The 26,777-nt window shown below is 51.6% G+C and overlaps 2 protein-coding genes across 3 annotated transcripts in view; both read right to left on the bottom strand.

The window, feature by feature from the left end:
- Positions 1 to 6,264, bottom strand: part of LOC140133898 (tubby protein homolog) — a 162,390-nt gene extending 156,126 nt beyond the window's left edge. Inside the window, exon 1 of one of the 2 annotated variants that reach the window (XM_072154584.1) lies at positions 6,098 to 6,264. In XM_072154584.1, coding sequence (XP_072010685.1) covers positions 6,098 to 6,153 — 56 coding nt within the window. In that variant the 5' untranslated portion in view covers positions 6,154 to 6,264. The remainder of the gene's footprint in view (positions 1 to 6,097) is intronic. The other variant, XM_072154586.1, reaches the window with a different exon arrangement.
- Positions 6,265 to 17,186: 10,922 nt separating this feature from the next.
- On the bottom strand, positions 17,187 to 25,070 carry LOC140133897 (ras-related protein R-Ras2-like). The gene is made up of 5 exons (XM_072154583.1): positions 24,968 to 25,070; positions 24,781 to 24,883; positions 20,516 to 20,624; positions 20,129 to 20,247; positions 17,187 to 17,751 (listed from the first exon to the last, which is right to left on the bottom strand). The coding sequence occupies exons 2-5, from the start codon at positions 24,846 to 24,848 to the stop codon at positions 17,664 to 17,666; spliced, it is 384 nt and encodes a 127-aa protein (XP_072010684.1). The 5' UTR covers positions 24,849 to 24,883; positions 24,968 to 25,070; the 3' UTR covers positions 17,187 to 17,663.
- Between the last annotated feature and the right edge of the window lie 1,707 nt (positions 25,071 to 26,777).

Below are 26,777 nucleotides of genomic sequence, written 5' to 3'. Positions count from 1 at the left end.
ACTACAGCCAGAGGAGGAGACACAGAGAGAGGAGGACAGACTACAGCCAGAGGAGGAGACACAGAGAGAGGAGGACAGACTACAGCCAGAGGAGGAGACACAGAGAGAGGAGGACAGACTACAGCCAGAGGAGGAGACACAGAGAGAGGAGGACAGACTACAGCCAGAGGAGGAGACACAGAGAGAGGAGGACAGACTACAGCCAGAGGAGGAGACACAGAGAGAGGAGGACAGACTACAGCCAGAGGAGGAGACACAGAGAGAGGAGGACAGACTACAGCCAGAGGAGGAGGAGACACAGAGAGAGGAGGACAGACTACAGCCAGAGGAGGAGACACAGAGAGAGGAGGACAGACTACAGCCAGAGGAGGAGACACAGAGAGAGGAGGACAGACTACAGCCAGAGGAGGAGACACAGAGAGAGGAGGACAGACTACAGCCAGAGGAGGAGACACAGAGAGAGGAGGACAGACTACAGCCAGAGGAGGAGACACAGAGAGAGGAGGACAGACTACAGCCAGAGGAGGAGACACAGAGAGAGGAGGACAGACTACAGCCAGAGGAGGAGACACAGAGAGAGGAGGACAGACTACAGCCAGAGGAGGAGACACAGAGAGAGGAGGACAGACTACAGCCAGAGGAGGACACAGAGAGAGGAGGACAGACTACAGCCAGAGGAGGAGACACAGAGAGGAGGACAGACTACAGCCAGAGGAGGAGACACAGAGAGGAGGACAGACTACAGCCAGAGGAGGAGACACAGAGAGAGGAGGACAGACTACAGCCAGAGGAGGAGACACAGAGAGAGGAGGACAGACTACAGCCAGAGGAGGAGGAGACAGAGAGAGAGGAGGACAGACTACAGCCAGAGGAGGAGACACAGAGAGAGGAGGACAGACTACAGCCAGAGGAGGAGACACAGAGAGAGGAGGACAGACTACAGCCAGAGGAGGAGACACAGAGAGAGGAGGACAGACTACAGCCAGAGGAGGAGACACAGAGAGAGAGGAGGTCAGACTACAGCCAGAGGAGGAGACACAGAGAGAGGAGGACAGACTACAGCCAGAGGAGGAGGAGACACAGAGAGAGGAGGACAGACTACAGCCAGAGGAGGAGACACAGAGAGAGGAGGACAGACTACAGCCAGAGGAGGACACAGAGAGAGGAGGACAGACTACAGCCAGAGGAGGAGACACAGAGAGAGGAGGACAGACTACAGCCAGAGGAGGAGACACAGAGAGAGGAGGACAGACTACAGCCAGAGGAGGACACAGAGAGAGGAGGACAGACTACAGCCAGAGGAGGAGACACAGAGAGAGGAGGACAGACTACAGCCAGAGGAGGAGACACAGAGAGAGGAGGACAGACTACAGCCAGAGGAGGAGACACAGAGAGAGGAGGACAGACTACAGCCAGAGGAGGAGGAGACACAGAGAGAGGAGGACAGACTACAGCCAGAGGAGGAGACACAGAGAGAGGAGGACAGACTACAGCCAGAGGAGGAGACACAGAGAGAGGAGGACAGACTACAGCCAGAGGAGGACACAGAGAGAGGAGGACAGACTACAGCCAGAGGAGGAGACACAGAGAGAGGAGGACAGACTACAGCCAGAGGAGGAGACACAGAGAGAGGAGGACAGACTACAGCCAGAGGAGGAGACACAGAGAGAGGAGGACAGACTACAGCCAGAGGAGGGGACACAGAGAGAGGAGGACAGACTACAGCCAGAGGAGGACACAGAGAGAGGAGGACAGACTACAGCCAGAGGAGGAGACACAGAGAGAGGAGGACAGACTACAGCCAGAGGAGGGGACACAGAGAGAGGAGGACAGACTACAGCCAGAGGAGGAGACACAGAGAGAGGAGGACAGACTACAGCCAGAGGAGGAGACACAGAGAGAGGAGGACAGACTACAGCCAGAGGAGGAGACACAGAGAGAGGAGGACAGACTACAGCCAGAGGAGGAGACACAGAGAGAGGAGGACAGACTACAGCCAGAGGAGGAGACACAGAGAGAGGAGGACAGACTACAGCCAGAGGAGGACACAGAGAGAGGAGGACAGACTACAGCCAGAGGAGGAGACACAGAGAGAGGAGGACAGACTACAGCCAGAGGAGGAGACACAGAGAGAGAGGAGGACAGACTACAGCCAGAGGAGGAGACAGAGAGAGAGGAGGAGACAGAGAGAGAGGAGGAGACACAGAGAGAGGAGGAGACACAGAGAGAGGAGGAGGAGACACAGAGAGAGGAGGACAGACTACAGCCAGAGGAGGAGACACAGAGAGAGGAGGGGGGACTAGTTACACAGAATAGTGACTCCAGCTCTGGATGTGAATTGAGTATGGGACACGTTATACAGAATAGTGACTGCAGCTCTGGATGTGACTGGAGTATGGGACACGTTACACAGAATAGTGACTGCAGCTCTGGATGTGACTGGAGTATGGGACACGTTATACAGAATAGTGACTGCAGCTCTGGATGTGACTGGAGTATGGGACACGTTATACAGAATAGTGACTGCAGCTCTGGATGTGAATTGAGTATGGGACACGTTACACAGAATAGTGACTGCAGCTCTGGATGTGAATGGAGTATGGGACACGTTATACAGAATAGTGACTGCAGCTCTGGATGTGATTGGAGTATGGGACACGTTATACAGAATAGTGACTGCAGCTCTGGATGTGATTGGAGTATGGGACACGTTATACAGAATAGTGACTGCAGCTCTGGATGTGACTGGAGTATGGGACACGTTATACAGAATAGTGACTCCAGCTCTGGATGTGACTGGAGTATGGGACACGTTATACAGAATAGTGACTCCAGCTCTGGATGTGACTGGAGTATGGGACACGTTATACAGAATAGTGACTGCAGCTCTGGATGTGACTGGAGTATGGGACACGTTATACAGAATAGTGACTGCAGCTCTGGATGTGAATGGAGTTTTGGACACGTTATACAGAATAGTGACTGCAGCTCTGGATGTGAATGGAGTATGGGACAAGTTATACAGAATAGTGGCTGCAGCTCTGGATGTGACTGGAGTATGGGACAAGTTATACAGAATAGTGATTGCAGCTCTGGATGTGACTGGAGTATGGGACAAGTTATACAGAATAGTGATTGCAGCTCTGGATGTGAATGGAGTATGGGACAAGTTATACAGAATAGTGGCTGCAGCTCTGGATGTGACTGGAGTGTGGGACACGTTATACAGAATAGTGACTACAGCTCTGGATGTGACTGGAGTATGGGACACGTTATACAGAATAGTGACTGCAGCTCTGGATGTGAATGGAGTATGGGACACGTTATACAGAATAGTGACTGCAGCTCTGGATGTGACTGGAGTGTGGGGCACATTACACCGAATAGTGACTGCAGCTCTGGATGTGACTGGAGTATGGGACACGTTATACAGAATAGTGACTCCAGCTCTGGATGTGACTGGAGTATGGGACACGTTATACAGAATAGTGACTGCAGCTCTGGATGTGACTGAAGTTTTGGACACGTTATACAGAATAGTGACTGCAGCTCTGGATGTGACTGAAGTTTTGGACACGTTATACAGAATAGTGATTGCAGCGCTGGATGTGACTGGAGTATGGGACACGTTTCACAGAATAGTGACTGCAGCTCTGGATGTGATTGGAGTATGGGACACGTTATACAGAATAGTGACTGCAGCTCTGGATGTGACTGGAGTATGGGACACGTTAGACAGAATAGTGACTGCAGCTCTGGATGTGACTGGAGTATGGGACACGTTACACAGAATACTGACTGCAGCTCTGGATGTGAATGGAGTTTTGGACACGTTATACAGAATAGTGACTGCAGCTCTGGATGTGACTGGAGTGTGGGACACGTTAGACAGAATAGTGACTGCAGCTCTGGATTTGAATTGAGTATGGGACACGTTAGACAGAATAGTGACTGCAGCTCTGGATGTGAATGGAGTATGGGACAAGTTATACAGAATAGTGGCTGCAGCTCTGGATGTGACTGGAGTATGGGACACGTTAGACAGAATAGTGACTGCAGCTCTGGATGTGACTGGAGTATGGGACACGTTACACAGAATAGTGACTGCAGCTCTGGATGTGATTGGAGTATGGGACACGTTAGACAGAATAGTGACTGCAGCTCTGGATGTGACTGGAGTATGGGACACGTTAGACAGAATAGTGACTGCAGCTCTGGATGTGACTGGAGTATGGGACACGTTACACAGAATAGTGACTGCAGCTCTGGATGTGATTGGAGTATGGGACACGTTAGACAGAATAGTGACTGCAGCTCTGGATGTGAATGGAGTATGGGACAAGTTATACAGAATAGTGGCTGCAGCTCTGGATGTGACTGGAGTATGGGACAAGTTATACAGAATAGTGATTGCAGCTCTGGATGTGACTGGAGTATGGGACACGTTTCACAGAATAGTGACTGCAGCTCTGGATGTGATTGGAGTATGGGACACGTTATACAGAATAGTGATTGCAGCTCTGGATGTGACTGGAGTATGGGACACGTTACACAGAATAGTGGCTGCAGCTCTGGATATGATTGGAGTATGGGACACGTTAGACAGAATAGTGACTGCAGCTCTGGATGTGACTGGAGTATGGGACACGTTTCACAGAATAGTGACTGCAGCTCTGGATGTGATTGGAGTATGGGACACGTTATACAGAATAGTGATTGCAGCTCTGGATGTGACTGGAGTATGGGACACGTTACACAGAATAGTGGCTGCAGCTCTGGATATGATTGGAGTATGGGACACGTTAGACAGAATAGTGACTGCAGCTCTGGATGTGACTGGAGTATGGGACACGTTAGACAGAATAGTGACTGCAGCTCTGGATGTGACTGGAGTATGGGACAAGTTAGACAGAATAGTGACTGCAGCTCTGGATGTGACTGGAGTATTGGGCACGGTACACAGAATAGTGACTGCAGCTCTGGATGTGACTGGAGTATGAGAAGCAGCATGTGATTATGATGGTGTAGGCTCGCATTGATTCGGGGTCTACCTACGATCCCTGCAGTTGGGGCCAGCAGACAGGGAGTCCTTGCATCATATTTGGGTATAAGGATGTGAGGATTTAGTGAGGAGGAATCTTTAATATTTGTCTCCCCGGGAATCTCACAAATCCTTAGTAACAGGACTGACAATCAGGAGCCCAGCAATGCAGGGGTTACTGATCGGGCCGGGGCCCGGAGGCTTCTTGTTGCCACCAGAACCATGGAAACAGCAGCAGGAACCAGAGACTTTCTCCTCTGGGAGTGGGGACAGCACATACCGGAGCGGAGTACAAGGAGCTCCTCCAGGGGGAGTATATATATATATATATACAGGTGATGGAACTCCCCTCTGCAAACTCTGGGGAACCCCCCACAACCGGCCGATGTCCAGGGGACCCCAAACAGCAAGTCACAATGTCAGAGGTTACACTTGTATCCAGAAACCCCCAACAGCTCTATGTATACGTCTGGAGAGGTGCAATGCTCTGCAGGATACAGCTCTATGTATACGTCTGGAGAGGTGCAATGCTCTGCAGGATACAGCTCTATGTATACGTCTGGAGAGGTGCAATGCTCTGCAGGGTACAGCTCTATGTATATGTCTTGGGGTGCAGGGTGCAATGCTCTGCAGGATACAGCTCTATGTATATGTCTTGGGGTGCAGGCTGCAATGCTCTGCAGGATACAGCTCTATGTATATGTCTTGGGGTGCAGGGTGCAATGCTCTGCAGGATACAGCTCTATGTATATGTCAGGAGGTAGAGGGTGCAATGCTCTGCAGATCTCTAGAGATGTAAGTGGTGCAATGCTCTGCAGGACACATCCCCGTGGAGATGATGTGCGGTGCTGTCCCTTTAAATCCGCTCCCCCCGGACTCCTCCGGTACCATTAACCCCTTAGCTGAGGCCTAGAGTTTACTGACAGAGTGCAAGGGTTAACCCCGCAGCCCCTCCATACAGTGACCCCTGACCCCTCCCCGCACCATATATAAGGATGTATAGGCGGCGGTCACATCATGGATGAGGGATACAGTGTATCGCAGCCGGCGCGGTACCTGTCGTAGCTCCACCTGCTGTAGCACATGGTCCTGGTGCCGCTCACCCCTTCCATCCCCAGGTCGGTACCTCCGGTAATAGCGATCACATAGAGAAGCGCGGAGCCTCCTGCACTCCCAGCCGAGGAATGTACCACTATCCGCGCCAGGAGGGGGAGCCGCACCGAGCATCACACACTACTACTACCCCCATCATACACACTGAACTGCTACTGGAGAAACCTGGAGACAGCCAGAGAACCCCCCGACTATAAGGTAGTATCACATCACATAATATCACACAATATATACAGTATACAACCTATAACCGCTATAATACTGCCCCCTATGTACAGGAATATAACTACTATAATACTGTCCCCTATGTACAGGGATATAACTACTATAATACTGCCCCCTATGTACAGGAATATAACTACTATAATACTGCCCCCTATGTACAGGAATATAACTACTATAATACTGCCCCCTATGTACAGGAATATAACTACTATAATACTGTCCCCTATGTACAGGAATATAACTACTATAATACTGTCCCCTATGTACAGGAATATAACTACTATAATACTGCCCCCTATGTACAGGAATATAACTACTATAATACTGCCCCCTATGTACAGGAATATAACTACTATAATACTGCCCCCCTATGTACAGGAATATAACTACTATAATACTGCCCCCTATGTACAGGAATATAACTACTATAATACTGCCTCCTATGTACAGGGATATAACTACTATAATACTGCCCCCTATGTACAAGAATATAACTACTATAATACTGCCCCTATGTACAGGAATATAATTACTATAATACTGCCCCCTATGTACAAGAATATAACTAATATAATACTGCCCCCTATGTACAGGAATATAACTACTATAATACTGCCCCCTATGTACAGGAATATAACTACTATAATACTGCCCCCTATGTACAGGAATATAACTACTATAATACTGCCCCCTATGTACAAGACTATAACTACTATAATACTGGCCCCTATGTACAAGAATATAACTACTATAATACTACCCCTTATGTACAGGAATATAACTACTATAATACTGCCCCCTATGTACAGGAATATAACTACTATAATACTGTCCCCTATGTACAGGGATATAACTACTATAATACTGCCCCCTATGTACAGGAATATAACTACTATAATACTACCCCTTATGTACAGGAATATAACTACTATAATACTGCCCCCTATGTACAGGGATATAACTACTATAATACTGCCCCCTATGTACAAGAATATAACTACTATAATACTGCCCCCTATGTACAAGAATATAACTACTATAATACTGCCCCCTATGTACAGGAATATAACTACTATAATACTGCCCCCTATGTACAGGAATATAACTACTATAATACTGCACCCTATGGTGAAGGAATATAACTACTATAATACTGCCCCCTATGTACAGGGATATAACTACTATAATACTGCCCCCTATGGTGAAGGAATATAACTACTATAATACTGCCCCCTATGTACAGGAATATAACTACTATAATACTGCCCCTATGTACAGGAATATAACTACTATAATACCGCCCCCTATGTACAGGAATATAACTACTATAATACTGCCCCCTATGTACAGGAATATAACTACTATAATACTGCCTCCTATGTACAGGAATATAACTACTATAATACTGCACCCTATGTACAGGAATATAACTACTATAATACTGCCCCCTATGTACAAGAATATAACTACTATAATACTGCACCCTATGTACAAGAATATAACTACTATAATACTGCCCCCTATGTACAGGAATATAACTACTATAATACTGCCTCCTATGTACAGGAATATAACTACTATAATACTGCACCCTATGTACAAGAATATAACTACTATAATACTGCCCCCTATGTACAGGGATATAACTACTATAATACCGCCCCCTATGTACAAGAATATAACTACTATAATACTGCCCCCTATGTACAGGAATATAACTACTATAATACTGCTCCCTATGTACAGGAATATAACTACTATAATACTGCCCCCTATGTACAGGAATATAACTACTATAATACTGCCCCCTATGTACAGGAATATAACTACTATAATACTGACCCCTATGTACAAGAATATAACTACTATAATACTACCCCCTATGTACAAGAATATAACTACTATAATACTGCCCCCTATGTACAAGAATATAACTACTATAATACTGCCCCCTATGTACAGGAATATAACTACTATAATACTGCTCCCTATGTACAGGAATATAACTACTATAATACTGCCCCCTATGTACAGGAATATAACTACTATAATACTGCCCCCTATGTACAAGAATATAACTACTATAATACTGCCCCCTATGTACAGGAATATAACTACTATAATACTGCCCCCTATGTACAGGGATATAACTACTATAATACTGCCCCCTATGTACAGGTATATAACTACTATAATACTGCCCCCTATGTACAAGAATATAACTACTATAATACTGCCCCCTATGTACAGGAATATAACTACTATAATACTGCCCCCTATGTACAGGAATATAACTACTATAATACTGCCCCCTATGTACAGGAATATAACTTCTATAATACTGCCCCCTATGTACAAGAATATAACTACTATAATACTGCCCCCTATGTACAGGAATATAACTACTATAATACTGCCCCCTATGTACAGGAATATAACTACTATAATACTGCCCCCTATGTACAGGAATATAACTACTATAATACTGCCCCCTATGTACAGGAATATAACTACTATAATACTGCCCCCTATGTACAGGAATATAACTACTATAATACTGCCCCCTATGTACAGGAATATAACTACTATAATACTGCCCCCTATGTACAAGAATATAACTACTATAATACTGCCCCCTATGTACAGGGATATAACTACTATAATACTGCCCCCTATGTACAGGGATATAACTACTATAATACTGCCCCCTATGTACAGGGATATAACTACTATAATACTGCCCCCTATGTACAAGAATATAACTACTATAATACTGCCCCTATGTACAAGAATATAACTACTATAATACTGCCCCCTATGTACAGGAATATAACTACTATAATACTGCCCCCTATGTACAAGAATATATCTACTATAATACTGCCCCCTATGTACAAGAATATAACTACTATAATACTGCCCCCTATGTACAAGAATATAACTACTATAATACTGCCCCCTATGTACAGGAATATAACTACTATAATACTGCCCCCCTATGTACAGGAATATAACTACTATAATACTGCCCCCTATGTACAGGAATATAACTACTATAATACCGCCTCCCTATGTACAGGAATATAACTACTATAATACTGCCCCCTATGTACAGGAATATAACTACTATAATACTGCCCCCTATATACAGGAATATAACTACTATAATACTGCCCCTATGTACAGGATATAACTACTATAATACTGCCCCTATGTACAGGAATGTAACTACTATAATACCGCCCCCTATGTACAGGGATGTAACTACTATAATACCGCCCCCTATGTACAGGGATATAACTACTATAATACTGCCCCCTATGTACAGGAATATAACTACTATAATACTGCCCCCTATGTACAGGAATATAACTACTATAATACTGCCCCCTATGTACAAGAATATAACTACTATAATACTGCCCCCTATGTACAGGAATATAACTACTATAATACTGCCCCCTATGTACAAGAATATAACTACTATAATACTGCCCCCTATGTACAGGAATATAACTACTATAATACTGTCCCTATGTACAGGGATATAACTACTATAATACTGCCCCCTATGTACAGGAATATAACTACTATAATACTGCCCCCTATGTACAGGAATATAACTTCTATAATACTGCCCCCTATGTACAGGAATATAACTACTATAATACTGCCCCCTATGTACAGGAATATAACTACTATAATACTGCCCCCTATGTACAGGAATATAACTTCTATAATACTGCCCCCTATGTACAAGAATATAACTACTATAATACTGCCCCCTATGTACAGGAATATAACTACTATAATACTGCCCCCTATGTACAGGAATATAACTACTATAATACTGCCCCCTATGTACAGGAATATAACTACTATAATACTGCCCCCTATGTACAAGAATATAACTACTATAATACTGCCCCCTATGTACAGGAATATAACTACTATAATACTGCCCCCTATGTACAAGAATATAACTACTATAATACTGCCCCCTATGTACAGGAATATAACTACTATAATACTGTCCCCTATGTACAGGAATATAACTACTATAATACTGCCCCCTATGTACAAGAATATAACTACTATAATACTGCCCCCTATGTACAGGAATATAACTACTATAATACTGCCCCATATGTACAGGAATATAACTACTATAATACTGCCCCCTATGTACAGGAATATAACTACTATAATACTGTCCCCTATGTACAGGAATATAACTACTATAATACTGTCCCCTATGTACAGGAATATAACTACTATAATACTACCTCCTATGTACAGGAATATAACTACTATAATACTGCCCCCTATGTACAAGAATATAACTACTATAATACTGCCCCCTATGTACAAGAATATAACTACTATAACACTGCCCCCTATGTACAAGAATATAACTACTATAATACTGCCCCCTATGTACAGGGATATAACTACTATAATACCGCCCCCTATGTACAGGGATATAACTACTATAATACTGCCCCCTATGTACAGGAATATAACTACTATAATACTGCCCTCTATGTACAGGGATATAACTACTATAATACTGCCCCCTATGTACAGGAATATAACTACTATAATACTGCCCCCTATGTACAGGAATATAACTACTATAATACTGCCCCCTATGTACAGGAATATAACTACTATAATACTGCCCCCTATGTAGAAGAATATAACTACTATAATACTGCCCCCTATGTACAGGAATATAACTACTATAATACTGCCCCCTATGTACAAGAATATAACTACTATAATACTGCCCCCTATGTACAGGAATATAACTACTATAATACTGCCCCCTATGTACAGGAATATAACTACTATAATACTGCCCCCTATGTACAGGAATATAACTACTATAATACTGCCCCCTATGTACAGGAATATAACTACTATAATACTGCCCCCTATGTACAGGAATATAACTACTATATTACTGCCCCCTATGTACAGGGATATAACTACTATAATACTGCCCCCTATGTACAGGAATATAACTACTATAATACTGCCCCCTATGTACAGGAATATAACTACTATAATACTGCCCCTATGTACAGGAATATAACTACTATAATACTGCCCCCTATGTACAGGAATATAACTACTATAATACTGCCCCCTATGTACAGGAATATAACTACTATAATACTGCCCCTATGTACAGGAATATAACTACTATAATACTACCCCCTATGTACAGGAATATAACTACTATAATACTGCCCCCTATGTACAGGAATATAACTACTATAATACTGCCCCCTATGTACAGGAATATAACTACTATAATACTGCCCCCTATGTACAGGAATATAACTACTATAATACTGCCCCCTATGTACAGGAATATAACTACTATAATACTGCGCCCTATGTACAGGAATATAACTACTATAATACTGCCCCCTATGTACAAGAATATAACTACTATAATACTGCCCCCTATGTACAGGGATATAACTACTATAATACTGCCCCCTATGTACAGGGATATAACTGCTATGTTGGGTTGTGCTGCCCCCTCTGGTGGTGCAGTGTTGTCGGTGCATGATGTTTTGTTTCCATAGTAACAGCGGTCCGCCTGATTGGAGCTGCTGACCCCCCTGCCCCCAGTACAGAAATCAGTGGGCTGCTTAGTGATGACTCTGGGGGTCTCCCTTGGGGGATTATAAATGATTATGAGGCGACTGCAGGTCATAGGGGTCATAGTCCTGACACATCATTATACAGAACAGGTTGGTTGATGGACCCTCCTGTAGCCCCCAGCAGGTGTCTCATGGTGATAGGACCCGCCTGTAGCCCCCCGCAGGTGTCTCATGGTGATGGGACCCACCTGTAGCCCCCCACCGGTGTCTCATGGTGATAGGACCCGCCTGTAGCCCCCTGCAGGTGTCTCATGGTGATAGGACCCGCCTGTAGCCCCCCACAGGTGTCTCATGGTGATAGGACCCGCCTGTAGCCCCCTGCAGGTGTCTCATGGTGATAGGACCCACCTGTAGCCCCCCGCAGGTGTCTCATGGTGATAGGACCCGCCTGTAGCCCCCCGCAGGTGTCTCATGGTGATGGGACCCACCTGTAGCCCCCCGCAGGTGTCTCATGGTGATAGGACCCGCCTGTAGCCCCCCGCAGGTGTCTCATGGTGATGGGACCCACCTGTAGCCCCCCCCCCGGTGTCTCATGGTGATAGGACCCGCCTGTAGCCCCCCACAGGTGTCTCATGGTGATGGGACCCGCCTGTAGCCCCCCGCAGGTGTCTCATGGTGATGGGACCCACCTGTAGCCCCCCGCAGGTGTCTCGTGGTGATAGGATCCGCCTGTAGCCCCCCACAGGTATCTCATGGTGATGGGACCCACCTGTAGCCCCCCACACATGTCTCATGGTGATGGGACCCCCCTGTAGCCCCCCACAGGTGTCTCATGGTGATGGGACCCGTCTGTAGCCCCCCACAGGTGTCACATGGTGATAGGACCCGCCTGTAGCCCCCTGCAGGTGTCTCATGGTGATAGGACCCACCTGTAGCCGCCCGCAGGTGTCTCATGGTGATGGGACCCGCCTGTAGCCCCCCACAGGTGTCTCATGGTGATAGGACCCGCCTGTAGCCCCCCACAGGTGTCTCATGGTGATGGGAACCGCCTGTAGCCCCCGCAGGTGTCTAATGGTGATAGGACCCACCTGTAGCCCCCCGCAGGTGTCTCATGGTGATAGGACCCGCCTGTAGCCCCCCGCAGGTGTCTCATGGTGATAGGACCCGCCTGTAGCCCCCCACAGGTGTCTCATGGTAATGGGACCCACCTGTAGCCCCCAGCAGGTGTCTCATGGTGATAGGACCCGCCTGTAGCCCCCCGCAGGTGTCTCATGGTGATAGGACCCGCCTGTAGCCCCCAGCAGGTGTCTCATGGTGATGGGACCCACCTGTAGCCCCCCGCAGGTGTCTCATGGTGATGGGACCTGCCTGTAGCCCCCCGCAGGTGTCTCATGGTGATGGGACCCGCTTGTAGCCCCCCGCAGGTGTCTCATGGTGATGGGACCCGATTGTAGCCCCCTGCAGGTGTCTCATGGTGATGGGACCCGCCTGTAGCCCCCCGCAGGTGTCTCATGGTGATGGGACCTGCCTGTAGCCCCCCGCAGGTGTCTCATGGTGATGGGACCCGCCTGTTGCCCTCCACAGGTGTCTCATGGTGATGGGACCCGATTGTAGCCCCCTGCAGGTGTCTCATGGTGATGGGACCCGCCTGTTGCCCTCCACAGGTGTCTCATGGTGATGGGACCCGATTGTAGCCCCCTGCAGGTGTCTCATGGTGATGGGACCCGCCTGTTGCCCTCCACAGGTGTCTCATGGTGATGGGACCCGCTTGTAGCCCCCTGCAGGTGTCTCGTGGTGATAGGATCCGCCTGTAGCCCCCCACAGGTATCTCATGGTGATGGGACCCACCTGTAGCCCCCCACACATCTCTCATGGTGATGGGACCCGCCTGTAGCCCCCCGCAGGTGTCTCATGGTGATGGGACCCACCTGTAGCCCCCCACCGGTGTCTCATGGTGATAGGACCCGCCTGTAGCCCCCTGCAGGTGTCTCATGGTGATAGGACCCGCCTGTAGCCGCCCGCAGGTGTCTCATGGTGATGGGACCCGCCTGTAGCCCCCCACAGGTGTCTCATGGTGATAGGACCCGCCTGTAGCCCCCCACAGGTGTCTCATGGTGATGGGAACCGCCTGTAGCCCCCGCAGGTGTCTAATGGTGATAGGACCCACCTGTAGCCCCCCGCAGGTGTCTCATGGTGATAGGACCCGCCTGTAGCCCCCCACAGGTGTCTCATGGTGATAGGACCCACCTGTGGCCCCCAGCAGGTGTCTCATGGTGATAGGACCCGCCTGTAGCCCCCACAGGTGTCTCATGGTGATGGGACCCGCCTGTAGCCCCCAGCAGGTGTCTCATGGTGATGGGACCCACCTGTAGCCCCCCGCCGGTGTCTCATGGTGATAGGATCCGCCTGTAGCCCCCCACAGGTGTCTCATGATGATGGGACCCCCCTGTAGCCCCCTGCAGGTGTCTCATGGTGATGGGACCCGCCTGTAGCCCCCAGCAGGTGTCTCATGGTGATAGGACCTGCCTGTAGCCCCCCGCAGGTGTCTCATGGTGATAGGATCCACCTGTAGCCCCCCACAGGTATCTCATGGTGATGGGACCCACCTGTAGCCCCCCACAGGTGTCTCATGGTGATGGGACCCGTCTGTAGCCCCCCACAGGTGTCTCATGGTGATGGGACCCGTCTGTAGCCCCCCACAGGTGTCTCATGGTGATGGGACCCGTCTGTAGCCCCCCACAGGTGTCTCATGGTGATAGGACCCACCTGTAGCCCCCTGCAGGTGTCTCATGGTGATAGGACCCGCCTGTAGCCGCCCGCAGGTGTCTCATGGTGATGGGACCCGCCTGTAGCCCCCCACAGGTGTCTCATGGTGATAGGACCCGCCTGTAGCCCCCCACAGGTGTCTAATGGTGATAGGACCCACCTGTAGCCCCCCACAGGTGTCTCATGGTGATAGGATCCGCCTGTAGCCCCCCACAGGTATCTCATGGTGATGGGACCCACCTGTAGCCCCCCACACGTGTCTCATGGTGATGGGACCCACCTGTAGCCCCCCACACGTGTCTCATGGTGATGGGACCCACCTGTAGCCCCCTGCAGGTTTCTCATGGTGATAGGACCCACCTGTAGCCCCCCGCAGGTGTCTCATGGTGATAGGACCCACCTGTAGCCCCCCGCAGGTGTCTCATGGTGATAGGACCCGCCTGTAGCCCCCCGCAGGTGTCTCATGGTGATGGGACCCGCCTGTAGCCCCCAGCAGGTGTCTCATGGTGATAGGACCCGCCTGTAGCCCCCCACAGGTGTCTCATGGTGATGGGACCCGCCTGTAGCCCCCAGCAGGTGTCTCATGGTGATGGGACCCACCTGTAGCCCCCCGCCGGTGTCTCATGGTGATAGGATCCGCCTGTAGCCCCCCACAGGTATCTCATGGTGATGGGACCCACCTGTAGCCCCCCACAGGTGTCTCATGGTGATGGGACCCCCCTGTAGCCCCCCACAGGTGTCTCATGGTGATGGGACCCCCCTGTAGCCCCCTACAGGTGTCTCATGGTGATAGGATCCGCCTGTAGCCCCCCACAGGTATCTCATGGTGATGGGACCCACCTGTAGCCCCCCACACGTGTCTCATGGTGATGGGACCCCCCCTGTAGTCCCCCACAGGTGTCTCATGGTGATAGGACCCACCTGTAGCCCCCTGCAGGTGTCTCATGGTGATAGGACCCGCCTGTAGTCCCCCACAGGTGTCTCATGGTGATAGGACCCACCTGTAGCCCCCTGCAGGTGTCTCATGGTGATAGGACCCGCCTGTAGCCCCCCACAGGTGTCTCATGGTGATAGGACCCACCTGTAGCCCCCCACAGGTGTCTCATGGTGATAGGACCCCCCTGTAGCCCCCCGCAGGTGTCTCATGGTGATGGGACCCGCCTGTAGCCCCCCACAGGTGTCTCATGGTGATAGGACCCCCCTGTAGCCCCCCGCAGGTGTCTCATGATGATGGGAGGTGCACAGGTGTTATGTTTCTCCTCATTTGTTAATGACTCACAAACATTGGCTGCGTTCGCTGTAAATTGGCCCCTGGGGCCCCGACTCCTGCATTGCTCTAATTATTACCTGGGAAATCTGCGCCGCGAGCGTCACCAAGAAACATCATCTGCAGCGGGAAAGGGGGAGACGCTACCGGCCGTAGGGGGGAGGGGGGGGGGGGAGACGCCACCGGCCGCAAGGGGGAGGGGGGGGGGGGGGGAGAGACAAGTTGGAAGCTGATTGGAGAGCTGCCACCTGACCAGAGGGCACATACACCCCTGCTGGGCCGGAGCACAAGGTCTCGGATTCCAGTCAGTAGATGGAGAAGCAGGTCCAGTGTGCGGCTCCTGCAGAGCTGCCATCCAGACCCAGTACCAGGAAGAAGAGGTATCCCAAGCCGCTGCCTGACACCCTGGGCAAGTCTGGAGACTTAAGCCCAGAACTGAGATCCACCACCAGCCCAGCCTGACCCTACTACCAGGCTGCGTGTCACCTTCCTGTGGACCGGCTCTCCATGACTCTTCCAGCTTGAGGATCTGCTGTTACGTTTGGCCGTTGCTGTTGTTCTCTCCGTCTGATTCCTGGATGCGGCTGTTACCACCACGGGCATCCTATCCATTACACTGGGACTTATCTTACAGAAACTCAGGGGTTGCCCCAGGGAGAACCAGTACATTAGCCTGTCCCTCCATATTTCTTGCACACACCACCTGCTGGAGAGCTGCCAGGCTGTAGGACAGCCCTCCGGTCCCCATACCAAGCACCGAGACATTAGCGCGCCCAAGGCCGCAACCGCCAGCCACTCCGGTACTCTGGGCCCCGGCTGCCTCCAGGCCCAAGAAAAGGCCCCGGTGGGGGATGTTGCAGATAAGTCAGGTGACAGCATAGGACACATATGCAGTAGACACACAGTAACAGATCCTCCACTGTGCGAACAGGACCATGTAACATTTCCACACATCTCTAATAAAGTAAATTAGGTTATTCTGCAATACCAGATCCGGCCTGCGGGCAAGAGGGGCGCAATCCGGGAGCTCTGCATGTGCAGGAGGCTGTACAGGCCCTTTAAGCCTTTACATTTTAGAGGCGGGGCTCAGAAGAGGCGGGGCTCAGAAGAGGCGGGGCTCAGAAGAGGCGGGGCTCAGAAGAGGCGGGGCAATGGGTTTCCTGCAAGTAAATTAATAATCTTTATTGTCATCAGAATTTGGCAACAGTTCAGAGGCCTTGGCCTGTGTATGACCCCAGGTCACGCTCCTCCAGGGTCAGAGTTCAGCTCAGGCACTTGGCTGTTCGGAAGCGTTGGGGCGAGTGTCCTGAGCAGTAACAAGCCGCCACCCCAAATTATGCAAATCACATAATCATGGAACCGCCCCCTGCAGCCGCCATCCTAAAGCGTAAGGACACTTAAAATTCTTGGCAAATTAAAATCTGATCAAAAAGTGAATTAAAAGTCAATTAATAAAAAAAAAAAAACAAACAAAAAAAAAAACACAAAATCTCTCGGCCGCGCCCTCAGACCGCCGCGCAGACACAGGGGGGGATGAAAGGTTGTGGGGCGGCAGTGAGACCTGCTCTCGCCTGTGGGGGCGGGGCTTCGAGGGACTGTCCTGTGTCTGGGATGTGGTGACAGTCCGGCCCCTCTAGAAGATGACGCAGTGACAGCCCCTCCGGTCCTTCTCCTTCCTCGTTGGCTCCGGAGACGGGGGACACTCCTGTTCCTGAAATTTCCTGCAGACACAAGAGAAGAGGCGCAATGCATGATGGGAGCTATAAACATGGCGGATCATAGCGCAGGCACAGACTGGAGAACAAGATGACAGGACGAGGTCGGATCCCCCAGGAGTAATGGAATCTCCTTGGCTGAGCATGTGACGGATGTACGGGGTCTCCCGGTCACTAGAACAGGGGTAACACAGTCACAAAGTAACAACATAAAACCTGACGATGAGAATTAGAGAACAATGACCGGAGCCCAGAGACTATACTGACCTGCAGGACCCAGAGCACAGGACCCCGGCCACAGGACCCTAGGACATTATCCCGTCCTCTCTGCTCTCGTCTCTCCGCATTATCCCGTCCTCTCTGCTCTCATCTCTCCGCATTATCCCGTCCTCTCTGCTCTCGTCTCTCCGCATTATCCCGTCCTCTCTGCTCTCATCTCTCTGCATTATCCCGTCCTCGCTGCTCTCCTCTCTCCGCATTATCCCGTCCTCTCTGCTCTCGTCTCTCTGCATTATCCCGTCCTCTCTGCTCTCATCTCTCCGCATTATCCCGTCCTCTCTGCTCTCATCTCTCCGCATTATCCCGTCCTCTCTGCTCTCGTCTCTCCGCATTATCCCGTCCTCTCTGCTCTCATCTCTCCGCATTATCCCGTCCTCTCTGCTCTCCTCTCTCCTCATTATCCCGTCCTCTCTGCTCTCCTCTCTCCTCATTATCCCGTCCTCTCTGCTCTCGTCTCTCCTCATTATCCCGTCCTCTCTGCTCTCGTCTCTCTGCATTATCCCGTCCTCTCTGCTCTCGTCTCTCCGCATTATCCCGTCCTCTCTGCTCTCATCTCTCCGCATTATCCCGTCCTCTCTGCTCTCATCTCTCCCCATTATCCCGTCCTCTCTGCTCTCATCTCTCCGCATTATCCCGTCCTCTCTGCTCTCATCTCTCCGCATTATCCCGTCCTCTCTGCTCTCATCTCTCCGCATTATCCCGTCCTCTCTCCTCTCATCTCTCTGCATTATCCCGTCCTCTCTCCTCTCATCTCTCTGCATTATCCCGTCCTCTCTGCTCTCCTCTCTCTGCATTATCCCGTCCTCTCTGCTCTCCTCTCTCTGCATTATCCCGTCCTCTCTGCTCTCCTCTCTCTGCATTATCCCGTCCTCTCTGCTCTCCTCTCCTCATTATCCCGTCCTCTCTGCTCTCCTCTCCCCATTATCCCGTCCTCTCTGCTCTCCTCTCCGCATTATCCCGTCCTCGCTGCTCTCCTCTCTCCGCATTATCCCGTCCTCTCTGCTCTCCTCTCTCTGCATTATCCTGTCCTCTCTGCTCTCATCTCTCCGCATTATCCCGTCCTCTCTGCTCTCATCTCTCCGCATTATCCCGTCCTCTCTGCTCTCGTCTCTCTGCATTATCCCGTCCTCTCTGCTCTCATCTCTCCGCATTATCCCGTCCTCTCTGCTCTCCTCTCTCCGCATTATCCCGTCCTCTCTGCTCTCCTCTCCTCATTATCCCGTCCTCTCTGCTCTCCTCTCTCCTCATTATCCCGTCCTCTCTGCTCTCATCTCTCTGCATTATCCCGTCCTCTCTGCTCTCATCTCTCCGCATTATCCCGTCCTCTCTGCTCTCCTCTCTCCGCATTATCCCGTCCTCTCTGCTCTCCTCTCCTCATTATCCCGTCCTCTCTGCTCTCCTCTCTCCTCATTATCCCGTCCTCTCTGCTCTCATCTCTCTCCGCATTATCCCGTCCTCTCTGCTCTCCTCTCTCTGCATTATCCCGTCCTCTCTGCTCTCCTCTCTCCTCATTATCCCGTCCTCTCTGCTCTCATCTCTCTGCATTATCCCGTCCTCTCTGCTCTCATCTCTCCGCATTATCCCGTCCTCTCTGCTCTCATCTCTCCGCATTATCCCGTCCTCTCTGCTCTCATCTCTCTGCATTATCCCGTCCTCTCTGCTCTCATCTCTCCGCATTATCCCGTCCTCTCTGCTCTCATCTCTCCGCATTATCCCGTCCTCTCTGCTCTCCTCTCCGCATTATCCCGTCCTCGCTGCTCTCCTCTCTCCGCATTATCCCGTCCTCTCTGTTCTCATCTCTCCGCATTATCCCGTCCTCTCTGCTCTCCTCTCTCTGCATTATCCCGTCCTCTCTGCTCTCGTCTCTCCGCATTATCCCGTCCTCTCTGCTCTCCGCATTATCCGGTGACACTGTTGGGGATTTATACTGTACCAGCAAGGTTCTCCAGTGTGTGTATATATTATATATATTCTCCACTCTTGGCCACTAGAGGGGGCTTCCCCTGTGCTCGGGGGGTCACTGAGCGCTGTGTATGACCCCTTCCCCTCACCAGGTCCTGTAACAGACCCTCAGCTGTGTGAGGACCGGTGATGCTGCACTCACCTCACTACTCGCACCAGTTCATGAAACGCTTGATCCACGTTCATGCGGATTTTGGCGGACGCCTCCATGTACGTCACCTTCAGCTGCCGCGCCAAGAGGTGCCCCTCCTCCTGCGTTACCTGCAAGACCAAGGAGAGGGTGACCCCGAGCCAGCGGCAGGTGGAGGGGTCCCACATCAGTGCACCCCCAGTATTACACAGAAGTCTGCCACCTGCTGGTAAGAGGAGGACACTACATGGGGGAATCCCTCCTCCTGCCAGCAGGGGGCATCACCTCATCTATTACATTGTATATATGACAGAATGAGGAGCTGAACCTGGAGGCTCAGGATGAACACACCTAGATGTCCAAACCACTGCCTCAGGGGTCCCAGGGATGAGGTCTCACCTGTCTCTGATGCTCCAGATCTGCCTTATTCCCCACCAGAACCATCGGAAACTCATCCCGATCCTTCACTCTGAGGATCTGCCGCTGGAATTTATAGATTTCCTCAAAGCTAGAAAAAAAATAACAAAAAAAAAAATGTTCACAGCCCCGCCCCCTGCCTGTATATCCTGTGTGAGAGGCAGTCACGGCCCCGCCCCCGCCTCTCTATATCCAGTGTGACGCCCCGCCCCCGCCTCTCTATATCCAGTGTGACGCCCCGCCCCCGCCTCTCTATATCCAGTGTGACGCCCCGCCCCCCGCCTCTCTATATCCAGTGTGACGCCCCGCCCCCCGCCTCTCTATATCCAGTGTGACGCCCCGCCCCCCGCCTCTCTATATCCAGTGTGACGCCCCGCCCCCGCCTCTCTATATCCAGTGTGACGCCCCGCCCCCCGCCTCTTTATATCCAGTGTGACGCCCCGCCCCCCGCCTCTTTATATCCAGTGTGACGCCCCGCCTCTCTATATCCAATGTGACGCCCCGCCCCCCGCCTCTCTATATCCAGTGTGACGCCCCGCCTCTCTATATCCAGTGTAACGCCCCGCCCCCCGCCTCTCTATATCCAGTGTGACGCCCCGCCTCTGTATATCCAGTGTGACGCCCCGCCCCCCGCCTCTCTATATCCAGTGTGACGCCCCGCCCCCCGCCTCTCTATATCCAGTGTGACGCCCCGCCCCCCGCCTCTCTATATCCAGTGTGACGCCCCGCCCCCCGCCTCTCTATATCCAGTGTGATGCCCCGCCCCCGCCTCTCTATATCCAGTGTGACGCCCCGCCTCTCTATATCCAGTGTGACGCCCCGCCCCCGCCTCTCTATATCCAGTGTGACGCCCCGCCCCCCGCCTCTTTATATCCAGTGTGACGCCCCGCCCCCCGCCTCTTTATATCCAGTGTGAAGCCCCGCCTCTCTATATCCAGTGTGACGCCCCGCCCCCCGCCTCTCTATATCCAGTGTGACGCCCCGCCTCTCTATATCCAGTGTGACGCCCCGCCCCCCGCCTCTCTATATCCAGTGTGACGCCCCGCCTCTGTATATCCAGTGTGACGCCCCGCCCCCCGCCTCTCTATATCCAGTGTGACGCCCCGCCTCTCTATATCCAGTGTGACGCCCCGCCCCCCGCCTCTCTATATCCAGTGTGACGCCCCGCCCCCCGCCTCTCTATATCCAGTGTGACGCCCCGCCCCCCGCCTCTCTATATCCAGTGTGACGCCCCGCCCCCGCCTCTCTATATCCAGTGTGACGCCCCGCCTCTCTATATCCAGTGTGACGCCCCGCCTCTCTATATCCAGTGTGACGCCCCGCCCCCGCCTCTTTATATCCAGTGTGACGCCCCGCCCCCGCCTCTCTATATCCAGTGTGACGCCCCGCCCCCGCCTCTTTATATCCAGTGTGACGCCCCGCCCCCGCCTCTCTATATCCAGTGTGACGCCCCGCCCCCCGCCTCTCTATATCCAGTTTGACGCCCCGCCTCTCTATATCCAGTGTGACGCCCCGCCCCCCGCCTCTCTATATCCAGTGTGACGCCCCGCCCCCGCCTCTCTATATCCAGTGTGACGCCCCGCCCCCCGCCTCTCTATATCCAGTGTGACGCCCCGCCCCCGCCTCTCTATATCCAGTGTGACGCCCCGCCCCCGCCTCTCTATATCCAGTGTGACGCCCCGCCCCCGCCTCTCTATATCCAGTGTGACGCCCCGCCCCCCGCCTCTCTATATCCAGTGTGACGCCCCGCCCCCCCGCCTCTCTATATCCAGTTTGACGCCCCGCCTCTCTATATCCAGTGTGACGCCCCGCCCCCCGTCTCTCTATATCCAGTGTGACGCCCCGCCCCCGCCTCTTTATATCCAGTGTGACGCCCCGCCCCCCGCCTCTCTATATCCAGTGACGCCCCGCCTCTCTATATCCAGTGTGACGCCCCGCCCCCGCCTCTCTATATCCAGTGTGACGCCCCGCCCCCCGCCTCTCTATATCCAGTGTGACGCCCCGCCCCCCGCCTCTCTATATCCAGTGTGACGCCCCGCCCCCGCCTCTATATCCCGTGTGATGCCCCGCCCCCGCCTCTATATCCCGTGTGATGCCCCGCCCCCACCTCTATATCCCGTGTGATGCCCCGCCCCCACCTCTATATCCCGTGTGATGCCCCGCCCCCACCTCTATATCCCGTGTGATGCCCCGCCCCCACCTCTATATCCCGTGTGATGCCCCGCCCCCACCTCTATATCCCGTGTGATGCCCCACCCCCACCTCTATTTCCTTGTGATGCCCCGCCCCCACCTCTATTTCAAGTGTGATGCCCCGCCCCCACCTCTATATCCTGTGTGACGGCCCGCCCCCCGACTGTATATCCTGTGTGATGCCCCGCCCCGCCTGTTTATCCTGTGTGACGCCCCGCCCCCGCCTGTTTATCCTGTGTGACGCCCCGCCCCCGCCTATATATCCTGTGTGACGCCCCGCCCCCGCCTATATATGTGTGACGCCCCGCCTATATATCCTGTGTGACGCCCCGCCCCCGCCTCTCTATATCCTGTGTGACGCCTCGCCCCCACCTCTATATCCTGTGTGATGCCCCGCCCCCACCTCTATATCCTGTGAGATGCCCCGCCCCCACCTCTATTTCCTGTGAGATGCCCCGCCCCCACCTCTATTTCCTGTGAGATGCCCCGCCCCCACCTCTATTTCCTGTGAGATGCCCCGCCCCCACCTCTATTTCCTGTGAGATGCCCCGCCCCCACCTCTATATCCTGTGTGATGCCCCGCCCCCACCTCTATATCCTGTGTGATGCCCCGCCCCCACCTCTATATCCTGTGTGATGCCCCGCCCCCTGCCTGTATATCCTGTGTGACGGCCCGCCCCCTGCCTGTATATCCTGTATGATGCCCAGCCCCCCGCCTGTTTATCCTGTGTGACGCCCCGCCCCGGCCTATATATCCTGTGTGACGCCCCGCCCCGGCCTATATATCCTGTGTGACGCCCCGCCCCGGCCTATATATCCTGTGTGACGCCCCGCCCCGCCTATATATCCTGTGTGACGCCCCGCCCCCGCCTGTCTATCCCGTGTGACGCCCCGCCCCCGCCTGTCTATCCCGTGTGACGCCCCGCCCCCGCCTCTATATCCCGTGTGATGCCCCGCCCCCACCTCTATATCCCGTGTGATGCCCCGCCCCCACCTCTATATCCCGTGTGATGCCCCGCCCCCACCTCTATATCCCGTGTGATGCCCCGCCCCCAACTATATATCCCGTGTGATGCCCCACCCCCACCTCTATTTCCTTGTGATGCCCCGCCCCCACCTCTATTTCAAGTGTGATGCCCCGCCCCCACCTCTATATCCTGTGTGACGGCCCGCCCCCCGACTGTATATCCTGTGTGATGCCCCGCCCCGCCTGTTTATCCTGTGTGACGCCCCGCCCCCGCCTGTTTATCCTGTGTGACGCCCCGCCCCCGCCTATATATCCTGTGTGACGCCCCGCCCCCGCCTATATATGTGTGACGCCCCGCCTATATATCCTGTGTGACGCCCCGCCCCCGCCTCTCTATATCCTGTGTGACGCCTCGCCCCCACCTCTATATCCTGTGTGATGCCCCGCCCCCACCTCTATATCCTGTGAGATGCCCGCCCCCACCTCTATATCCTGTGAGATGCCCCGCCCCCACCTCTATTTCCTGTGAGATGCCCCGCCCCCACCTCTATTTCCTGTGAGATGCCCCGCCCCCACCTCTATTTCCTGTGTGATGCCCCGCCCCCACCTCTATATCCTGTGTGATGCCCCGCCCCCACCTCTATATCCTGTGTGATGCCCCGCCCCCACCTCTATATCCTGTGTGATGCCCCGCCCCCTGCCTGTATATCCTGTGTGACGGCCCGCCCCCTGCCTGTATATCCTGTATGATGCCCAGCCCCCCGCCTGTTTATCCTGTGTGACGCCCCGCCCCGGCCTATATATCCTGTGTGACGCCCCGCCCCGGCCTATATATCCTGTGTGACGCCCCGCCCCGGCCTATATATCCTGTGTGACGCCCCGCCCCCGCCTATATATCCTGTGTGACGCCCCGCCCCCGCCTGTCTATCCCGTGTGACGCCCCGCCCCCGACTGTCTATCCCGTGTGACGCCCCGTCCCCGCCTGTCTATCCCGTGTGACGCCCCGCCCCCGCCTGTCTATCCCGTGTGACGCCCCGCCCCCCATCCTGTCCATCCCGTGACGCCCCGCCCCCCATCCTGTCACTCACCTTCCTCTGTCGGTCACGGAGAACACTAGCAGGAATCCCTCTCCGGTTCTCATATATTGTTCCCTCATTGCTCCGAACTCCTCCTGCCCGGCGGTGTCCAGGACTGGGAGACAGAGCGGGATAAGGGGTGACACAGTGTTATACACAGGCTGTAGCGCTGACATAGGCCGTGGCACTCGGTACTCACTGTCCAGCCGGGCGGCGCGATCATCGATGACACATTGCTTGGTGTACGAGTCCTCAATGGTCGGGTCATAGTCCGTCACAAAGTACGACTGCGGGGGAGAAGAGCAGCACACTGTAACAAAGCTGCAGCGGGGCACAGGGCAGCACACTGTAACAAACCTGCAGCGGGGCGCAGGGCAGCACACTGTAACAAACCTGCAGCGGGGCGCAGGGCAGCACACTGTAACAAACCTGCAGCGGGGCGCAGGGCAGCACACTGTAACAAACCTGCAGCGGGGCGCAGGGCAGCACACTGTAACAAACCTGCAGCGGGGCGCAGGGCAGCACACTGTAACAAACCTGCAGCATAATACTGCCCTCTATGTACAAGAATATAACTTCTATAATACTGCCCCCTATGTACAGGAATATAACTACTATAATACTGCCCCCTATGTACAGGAATATAACTACTATAATACTGCCCCCTATGTACAGGAATATAACTACTATAATACTGCCCCCTATGTACAGGGATATAACTACTATAATACTGCCCCCTGTGTACAGGAATATAACTACTATAATACTGCCCCCTGTGTACAGGAATATAACTACTATAATACTGCCCCCTATGTACAAGAATATAACTACTATAATACTGTCCCCTATGTACAAGAATATAACTACTATAATACTGCCCCCTATGTACAGGAATATAACTACTATAATACTGCCCCCCTATGTACAGGAATATAACTACTATAATACTGCCCCCCTATGTACAGGAATATAACTACTATAATACTGCCTCCCTATGTACAAGAATATAACTACTATAATACTGCCCCCTATGTACAGGAATATAACTACTATAATACTGCCCCCTATGTACAGGAATATAACTACTATAATACTGCCCCCTATGTACAAGAATATAACTACTATAATACTGCCCCCTATGTACAAGAATATAACTACTATAATACTGCCCCCTATGTACAGGAATATAACTACTATAATACTGCCCCCTATGTACAGGGATATAACTACTATAATACTGCCTCCTATGTACAAGAATATAACTACTATAATACTGCCCCCTATGTACAGGAATATAACTACTATAATACTGCCTCCCTATGTACAGGAATATAACTACTATAATACTGCCCCTATGTACAGGAATATAACTACTATAATACTGCCCCCTATGTACAGGAATATAACTACTATAATACTGCCCCCTATGTACAGGAATATAACTACTATAATATTGCCTCCTATGTACAGGAATATAACTACTATAATATTGCCTCCTATGTACAAGAATATAACTACTATAATACTGCCCCTATGTACAAGAATATAACTACTATAATACTGCCCCTTGTGTACAAGAATATAACTACTATAATACTGCCCCCTATGTACAGGAATATAACTACTATAATACTGCCCCCTATGTACAGGAATATAACTACTATAATACTGCCCCCTATGTACAGGAATATAACTACTATAATACTGCCCCCTATGTACAGGAATATAACTACTATAATACTGCCCCCTATGTACAGGAATATAACTACTATAATATTGCCTCCTATGTACAAGAATATAACTACTATAATACTGCCCCTATGTACAAGAATATAACTACTATAATACTGCCCCTTGTGTACAAGAATATAACTACTATAATACTGCCCCCTATGTACAGGAATATAACTACTATAATACTGCCCCTATGTACAAGAATATAACTACTATAATACTGCCCTCTTTGTACAAGAATATAACTACTATAATACTGCCCCTATATACAGGAA

This window comes from Engystomops pustulosus, chromosome 5 (assembly GCF_040894005.1).
Source record: "Engystomops pustulosus chromosome 5, aEngPut4.maternal, whole genome shotgun sequence".
Lineage (NCBI taxonomy): Eukaryota > Metazoa > Chordata > Amphibia > Anura > Leptodactylidae > Engystomops > Engystomops pustulosus.
The sequence above is the reverse complement of the archived record's forward strand: the minus strand, read 5'-3'. Positions and strand labels throughout refer to the sequence as shown.

Excerpts from the sequence above, each read along its gene's own strand:
- LOC140133897 (XM_072154583.1), bottom strand. The coding sequence starts at position 24,848 with ATGAGGGAACAATATATGAGAACCGGAGAGGGATTCCTGCTAGTGTTC. Across the intron at positions 20,625-24,780 it reads TCCGTGACCGACAGAGGAAG|CTTTGAGGAAATCTATAAAT; the intron begins GTGAGTGACAGG and ends TTTTTTTTCTAG. Across the intron at positions 20,248-20,515 it reads ATCTGGAGCATCAGAGACAG|GTAACGCAGGAGGAGGGGCA; the intron begins GTGAGACCTCAT and ends TTGGTCTTGCAG.